The sequence below is a fragment of the Poecilia latipinna genome, unplaced genomic scaffold (assembly GCF_001443285.1).
Source record: "Poecilia latipinna isolate Pla-1442-1.1 unplaced genomic scaffold, P_latipinna-1.0 Scaffold3834, whole genome shotgun sequence".
In the NCBI taxonomy this organism is placed as follows: Eukaryota; Metazoa; Chordata; class Actinopteri; order Cyprinodontiformes; family Poeciliidae; genus Poecilia; species Poecilia latipinna.
In genome coordinates this window covers 12,186-20,274 of record NW_015116450.1, presented here as the reverse complement: position 1 = coordinate 20,274, position 8,089 = coordinate 12,186, and the positions used below count along the sequence as shown (strand labels likewise).

The 8,089-nt window shown below is 45.1% G+C and overlaps 1 protein-coding gene and 2 gene segments (V, D, J or C); 2 read left to right on the top strand and 1 right to left on the bottom strand.

Moving 5' to 3' along the window:
* Positions 1 to 5: 5 nt before the first annotated feature.
* Positions 6 to 334, top strand: LOC106941736 (T-cell receptor alpha chain V region CTL-F3-like; the record flags this gene model as incomplete). The annotated part of the segment is given in 1 exon segment: positions 6 to 334. A coding segment is annotated over 1 exon segment (329 nt), but the record flags the coding sequence as incomplete, so codon positions are not given.
* A 1,797-nt stretch (positions 335 to 2,131) lies between these two features.
* LOC106941737 (zinc finger and SCAN domain-containing protein 12-like) lies at positions 2,132 to 5,828 on the bottom strand. Of its 4 annotated transcripts, none has more exons than XM_015024847.1 (4): positions 5,197 to 5,828; positions 4,315 to 4,563; positions 2,342 to 3,503; positions 2,132 to 2,267 (listed from the first exon to the last, which is right to left on the bottom strand). In XM_015024847.1, the coding sequence occupies exons 1-3, from the start codon at positions 5,399 to 5,401 to the stop codon at positions 2,713 to 2,715; spliced, it is 1,245 nt and encodes a 414-aa protein (XP_014880333.1). In that variant the 5' UTR covers positions 5,402 to 5,828; the 3' UTR covers positions 2,132 to 2,267; positions 2,342 to 2,712. The 4 variants fall into 4 exon arrangements, with proteins under 4 accessions (XP_014880333.1, XP_014880335.1, XP_014880336.1 ...); XM_015024849.1 differs by having other exon boundaries at positions 5,230 to 5,828; XM_015024850.1 differs by having other exon boundaries at positions 5,263 to 5,825.
* Positions 5,829 to 6,028: 200 nt separating this feature from the next.
* Positions 6,029 to 8,051, top strand: LOC106941738 (T-cell receptor alpha chain V region CTL-L17-like). The segment is given in 2 exon segments: positions 6,029 to 6,677; positions 6,755 to 8,051. Coding segments are annotated over 2 exon segments (429 nt in total).
* The last annotated feature ends 38 nt before the right edge of the window (positions 8,052 to 8,089 follow it).

Here is an 8,089-nt window from a genome sequence, read left to right as displayed (position 1 = left end):
TAAAGGAGACTCAGTGACGCAGACAGAAAGAGAAGTTGTTGCTGCTGCAGGAAGCTCAGTGACTCTGGGATGTACTTATCAGACTAGTGATACAACTCCTATGTTACTCTGGTATAAACAAGAAGAAAACAGTTTCCCAAAGTACATGCTGAAAGAATATTATCAAATAACAGATAATGCTCCAGAGTTCAGCAAAGACAGATTTGATGCGAAGGTCAACAACTCAGCGTTTAACCTGAAGATCCAGGATCTCCGTCCGTCAGACTCTGCTGTGTACTACTGCGCTCTGCAGCCCACAGTGACAGGAAACACCAGGAGCCTCATGCAAAAATGACTGAACAGTTTTCACACTAAAACTTAGCGTATGGAAAAATTTAGAAAAGTGTGGCGCACAAAAAACATGGGATGCATAAAGCTGTGCGCATCTTTCCTTTATAAATCCTAATTTACGGTCAGTAGAGCAGCTGCTGGTCGCCTGTCGCCTCCATAAATACACATTAATGTAAATTAGTATAAATACCCGGAAGTCTGTCACCACGTGAAGCAGTAACCATGGCAACGTCCTTGTTTGTAGCAGTATGAGTATTTATAATAATAATTATATATTTTATTTAAAAGGTGCTTTGAGGGCACATAATGTCACCTCACAAAAATAAAAAGAATACATTTTAAAGAAAAATAAAATCCAAATTTAAAACATAAAGAGATCCTGTAAATGCCTGTGTGAACAGCAGCAAAACGTTCAGCCGGGATTTAAAGACAGACAGAGAGTCAGAGGGTCTCTGAGTGGAATGTGGACGTTTATTAAATAGTAGAATCATGTATATAAGTTGTACATTTACAGAATAAAGTTGCTTTATGTCCATAAGGCGCTTTCACAAAGCTTTACTGAAGGATGGCTGCAGCTGGACCGGTACCGGTACCGCTCGGCTCCTTCTTTAAGTTCTGCTCAGATCCAGGATGATCAGTCTGGATGAATCTAAACACTAATAAACCATCAGATCAATATGATCTCTGATCAATCCTCCCTCTGAATCCTTCCTTTGTTCTCCATCAGAGCCAAAGCTCCACATTTACGGCTCACCTTGATGCAGCTACTGATATATGGGATTGTCTCCACACCTGGATCACCTTGAATAATCTACCCTGTTTTCTTCTTTAGTGGGAATTAAATGACCCCATAGATGCATTTCATGCGCTTCGTAGACCGATGCGTTACATCTTTATGAGACAAAAACTGAGGAAAAGTGTTGTTTACATTCTAGTGAGGTTTTCACATCCTTTTATTTTTATTTTCTTTATTTTCTGTGCATGTTAGCTTTGTGTGAGTTAGCATTTATCCTCTGGTGTCTGAGGATAAATGCGGTTCAGAAAAGGATTTAGATCAGTAACTCCTTAGCTTATGTTATCAGAAACTGTAGAGTTTCATTATTTAGAAATGGAATTAGATACTTAGTAACCCTGAACAGGAGCACCTAGTTTACATGCTTTAGAACGTTAGGTTAGTTTTCTTTCCTTTGGTTTGTCATTTTGTTTGTATTTCCTTTTAACTCATATAAAGCACCTTGAGTTTCATCATTCACGTGTAAGCAATAAAATATTAAAATCATGAAAAACATCAGTTTGGTGCTTCTTGGTCTAAATAACTGAATGTGGTCAGACTTCAGTGTATTTATGTGAGTTTTGACGTTTGTGGTTTATTATTGTTCACAGAAAAAGTTTGTGTGGCTGCTGCACATTTTCATGCCAGTGAAAACATGTACATATATTTACACACACTTTGACACAAAGTAAATTTTTATACATGCCGACTTGTGCAAAAATATGGGACCGCACATTTTTTGTGCGCACGCAGCTTTATGTATGAGGCTCCAGATCTCTGCACTAAAACCTGCAGTACTCCACATCGGCCACTAGAGGACCTCACTTCCTGCTCCTCCTGCACAGTTAGGACTCAGCCCAGAACGTCAGTTGCTTTATTCCCAGATTCATTGAGACTTCAGCTGTTTTTCTGATCTGACTGCAAGGTTCTGTTCTGGGATTGACCTGGACTGCTCTGATACAACCACGGTGGCACCTGATTGGCTGGGACTTAAAAATAAAACAGTTTTAAAAAGACTGGACAGAAACATTGATGGAGAAAACAAACTTTATTTAAAAGAATATGTAAGAAGACGGGTCAGAACCAGGGGCCAATGGATTTATCGGCACCAGTTGTTTGAATTTTGGGAGATGGTGATTGTCCCACATGTGAAGCTGATCTTATCCTCCGATCTTATCAAGAACAGCCTAAAAATCAACCACTGCCCTCTTCTGCTCTCTCCTGAGAGATCTGACTGACAGACCACCCACCAGGTCCGGTCTGCAAGTTGGCAGTTAACAAGTCACCACATTTTTACCAACTCAGTGACTTTCTTGCTATATTAAGCAACATTCCAGTCAAAAAAATTGGTATCGGCCAAAATCAGAATCAGCAGGTCAGGCTTTTTAAGGACTGGTGATCGGCCAGAAAACCTCCATCTGCAGCCCTAGTCAGAACCTCTAAAGACGGGTCAGAACCCCAGAACCTGACACTTGACCTGGGCCAGGGGACCAGACCAGGTCAAGTGTTTTTGTCCATTCATCATAATTTTGATTACTAAACCTGTTTAGTTGCCACTTTGTTCTTCTCTCTGAGGCCCCGCCCATAATGCTGAGGCTCCGCCCACACGTTCAGCCAGAGCTTGGCTCCACCCCTCTGTGCTGAGTCCTGATGTGGCCCAGCAGACCGGTCTTCTGGCTGAAGCTCCGCCCACATGTTCTGCAGATGAACGGTTTCTCTCCGGAATGCGTTCTGACGTGTCGCCACAAACTTCCTCCCTGAGTGAAACTTTTCCCACATTGCCTGCAGGAGAACGGTTTCTCCCCCGTATGGGTCCTCATGTGGGACAAGTAGCGGCAGTTGAACCGGAAGCGTTTCCCGCAGGTGTTGCAGGAATACAGACTGTCTGCTGCTGGAGTCCGCCGGGCCCAGTTGGCTGCTGACCGGCGAGCGGACGGCGTTTCACAGGGTCCGCTGTCAGTGCCGCGCAGCAGCGGGGCCGATGAGGTCGAAGGTCGTCCTCCCTCTGGACTTGGAGAGACAACGTCCTCGGCTGGGGACGCTGTCCAATAAGTCACCTGGGCTGCTGCTCCACCACCATCATCCAGACTCTCCGACCCAGAAGAACTTTCTGCATATTTTCTTCTCTTCTTATTGGACTTGACTTTAGATCCTTGAAGAGGTTCTGACCCAGAGTTTGGTTCTGGTTCTGGTTCAGTCTGATCACTTTCTTCATCAGTCAGAACCGCCATGAACGTCTCCGGGTCCGACTGCTCTTCCTCCTGACAGACACACAGATCCTCCTGGTACTCTTGCTTCAGTGAAAGTTCTGGTTCCTCCTGGTCCAGACTCCATGTCCTGCCGTGGTTCTGGAGCTGCTGGCCCATCAGAACCCGATCAGAATCTTGTTGCTGTGGAAGTTCTGTGGGAACAAGAGAAGACATGATCAGAACTGCAGATGGTTCTGCTGTCCAGACCCAGAGAGCTACAGTTTATTTTGTCTCTGCTTTGGACCGGACCGGACTGGACCAGACCGGCCTACTTCTCTGTAATGATCTGAGCTCCTTAAGCCTTGACTTCTGCTCGGACCTCCTGGTGCTGCTAAATTTGCTGCCTGACCAAAAGTGAGCGGCGGCCTGGATTTAACGTGAGCTAATACAGGAATCAGCTTCTCATTTCTTAGAAAGTCCCGCTGGACGACGTCCCGACGCCAAGGGGACGACGTCCCGACGCCAAGGAGACGACGTCCCGACGCCAAGGGGACGACGTCCCGACGCCAAGGAGACGACGTCCCGACGCCAAGGAGACGACGTCCCGACGCCAAGGGGACGACTATTACTACTATTCAGTTTTACCTCTGGTATGTAACTGGTATAACAAGAAAGACAAAAGCTTAACTGGGCCCCATATGGGCCCCATATGGGGCCCATCGTCTTCCAGGAGAAAATGTGATCGGTGAGATCAGTTATGTCTCCGAGTTATTTTTTTTAACTTTTAATCAATAATAGATCAATAAAGCTCCAGTTCTCAGAAACCAAACGTTTGGTATCCAGTGGCCTGGTCTATCAGAGCGGAACCAGAACCCGACCCGGTTAGGTTCTGTTGATCTGCTGCTGATCCAGCGTTTGATTCTCCTGAATATGAGGAGAATTATCATGAGGTCCGGTTCTGCTGGACCCACTTTCCTCTGAAAGCCAGAACCACGTTGGGTCGGGTCAGGTCAGGAGAGGTACCGTTAGCCGGGCAGCACCAGGTCTCTCCTGTTCTCCAAGGTTTCGTGTCCGGCAGCTGGTGCTGATGATCCTGTTCTCCTCCAAACTGGACCGAGTTGATTCCAGAACCGCAGAATATCTCTCCGATCTGTGGTTCCTCATCCCGGCCCGGTTCTGGTTTACCTGGGTCGGGTCTGTGGTTTCGCTCCTGGCTCCATAGTTTAGGGTCAATCAGAACCGGGTCCTCAGGAACCTTCAGCTGCTGGAGTTCTGGACAGACAGAAGAACCGAGACCAGCGGTCAGCACCACGTCTGCTCCTGCTGGACCCGACCAGAATCAGTTTCAGCAACAGTCCGGTCCTGGTTTTGGTCGGGAAGTGAAGAACTGGCGGTTTCAGATCAGATCCAACTAGAAAAACTAAAATATTCTGGATCAACGACCAGATGTAGAAACTACATTTACGATTAAAAAGCACTAATTACAGCCTGCTTTCAGAGGAGCCCTCTTATAAAAATACCAGCCATCCCATAATTTGTTGTGTTATTAAGCAGAATAATTCTGCCTCAATCTGACCCGATACATCAAGTTATTTAAGTTAAGGTGGTCAGTGGCTGAAACAGGTAAAACCTCTCATTTTATAAATAAAATAAATATTTTAATACCTAAGACATTTATTTATAACAAATTTATTCATAAAATAAATAAATTTGTTAAATGTCCCAGCTCTAATTTTACTTGTGATGTATTAAACACAGAGCAGAGTCCAAACAGCAGGTTCTGCAAAGCTTCCGGTTCTGACCCAGAGCCGCTTCTGATTGGCTGATGAGGCGCTGACAGCCTGCAGGTTGGCCAGCAGCAGCTTCTCGTCCCGCTGGCCGCCGGGCCATGCAGGTGTTGCGGACCTGTTGGTTCCCGGTGTGTGTGGTGTTGCGGACCTGTTGGTTCCCGGTGTGTGTGGTGTTGCGGACCTGTTGGTTCCCGGTGTGTGTCGGTCCCCCAGCGGCTCTCCAGCAGCCTGACGGTGTTCTCCACCTCTGAGAAGATCTCCTCCGCGGCAGCAGCGAGTCTTTCCCTGATGAACTCTCTCAGAGGCTGAACGGAACACATTGCTGCTGAAAGGTTCGGCTCAGATCCAACAGAACCACCGTCAAACAGCTGCGGACTCAGCGCGGCTAGCTGTTGCTAACGGCTACTAGCTAGGCTAAGCTAATCACAGGAAGTGACGTGATGCTTGGAGTGGCGTTTTAAACACGTCACACTGTTTGATTTCCGTTATTTCTTAGGAACAAACTCTGGTAAGGTGACAAATGTAATACTTTTGTATTAAACATATTTAATCAAATATGCATTTCTGGGTCCGTGTTTTCATTCAGTTCATTATAAAGTTAATGAAGCGTTTCGACACATTGCCAAGCTGCATTGATACCGTCACTGAATACTGACACTTATTTGATGACCAAGTTTAACACAATTTAAATTATTGTATTTTATATTGTATTATTTCTTATATTTTCCGTTCAAAATATCTTTATCTTTAGATAGTCAATAAGTAATGTGAACATATATCACAATGTGAAAATCTAAGTTAACGTGTTGTGACTGAGGATGCAGGTGGACTGGGATTTTTTTCTTTAATTTTTTAATCAAAAGAATTTTTTGTTTTGAATTTGAGTCTTTTACACTTTTTGATATAGAAAACACCTGCTTACAGGGCGCAGATAAGGCTGGAGTGCAAAGAAATGTAAGGAAAGGCAGCAGCGGGTCGGACAGACTGAGCATGCTCCCCTCTGCACCTCCTGGAGGACAGCAGCTCTGGCCCTTTTGGTCTGCCTGCACACTTTGATGTCAAGATGTTGCCAAAATGTATCGAAACCTAAGAATATTGTCATTTGTTGGTTTTTGGAATCAGATTCTTTTGGCAGGTACCTCCAGATGCTCTTCTTCAGTTCGAAACACTTCCTGTATCGGTCATGTGACTTTCTGATAGCAATACTGCACTGATATGGGGCTTCGCTCTATGCATGCACTGATGCATCGGTGTTGCCGACCAATCACTATTAGAAACTCTTAGGTTGTTGTTAGCAGTTAGCTACCGTTAGCATGGCTAGCTCAGGAACTAAATCTTTGGTTCTACATCATCAGGTTCTTCCTTTGGACATGAGGAATATTTTCCTTCCTGAATCCGCTGAGATGAAGAATAAAACATGAAGAAAGCAGCTGAAGCTGTGAGGAAGAGGATGAGGAAGAGGAGGAGGAGCTGATCTCTTCCTGATCTCCAAGAGACTCAAACTTCCTCCTTCAGTTCAGTTCAACTCTCCAACATTAACTCTGCTCAACATGGACTATTATGGTCTGTCTCTGCTCATCGCCTCTCTGCTAACAGGTCAGATTAAAATGTTTTGTGATGAAATGTGAGAAATTCTCCCGAGTGGAGCTTCAGGCTGCTCTGTGCTCCCCCAGGAGTCGGCTGTGAAGGACCGACTGCGGATGAAACAGTCAAGACATCCTTGGAGGACGGCTCCGTCTCCCTGTCCTTTAACTATCCCAACCTGAGGCCAAGTGATTTCTTCTTCTGGTACCGACAGAACGCAGCAGAACCTCCAGAGTTCCTGCTCTCCCACTCAGGAACTGGAAACATAGTCATGAATAAAATCCCAGAACTGAAGATTGAAGTCAATAAAACCCGGATGGATCTGCTGATCTCCTCTGCTGCAGTGACAGACTCTGCTGTGTACTACTGCGCTGTGAGGCCCACAGTGACAGGAAACACCAGAACCCTGTACAAAAACCTGCAGTACTCCACAGCAGCCACTAGAGGGCCTCACTCCCTGTTAAACCACTAAAACCTGCAGTACTCCACAGCAGCCACTAGAGGGCCTCACTCCCTGTTAAACCACTAAAACCTGCAGTACTCCACAGCAGCCACTAGAGGGCCTCACTCCCTGTTAAACCACTAAAACCTGCAGTACTCCACAGCAGCCACTAGAGGGCCTCACTCCCTGTTAATCCTCTGGTTGTTGAGTCTTTGGACTGAAGACAACAGAGACATGAAGCAGTAAAGATCAGAGACAGAGCTGCTGAGGAAGCAGAAAACTCTCTGATTGGTCGAGTTGAAGTGGCCCCGCCCACTGACCTTCAGCTCATCCAATCCTCTGCCTTGTTACTCCCTTCGCTGAGAGGTTACCAGTATTCCTCTGAAGCTGCCTCAAACTGCTCCAGGATTTGGCTTAGTGACTCATATTAAGTAGCTGTAATGACTTTGTGCCAAGGCAACATATTGATACCTTTCATAAATTTGCAGATCACACAGTAAGACTATTTTATTACTGTTGAAGAACTGACATTACATTGGGACTGTAGTGACTATTTGTCCCAAAACTTAAATTCAAAAAACTCAAAACTCAAAGGTGACCAAAACAAAAGTGAATCCAACTGAAATAGTCACCTGATGCACCGTGGATTCTGGTTTACACAGCACAAAGGATCAAAACGTCCTTTGTGTTTTGGTCACAAAGGACGTTCTGTCCTTTGTGAAGGATTCTGCTTCTGCTCCTATTCCTGTTCTCTGACTGACGACTAGAGTCTGATGTGACTGATTCTATAGGCTGGTAAAAAACCTTGTGACCACCACCTGCATAATAAGCTGCCTAAGAGACCCGCCTATTTATACCGTGAAATACCCACATCCCAACCTGAAATTAATTAACTAATTAAGTGAATTCCTAATCAAAGAACTTATTCTAAACAACAAGTCAAAAATTCTAATGATAAATCGACTAGGAAATAAACAAAAAA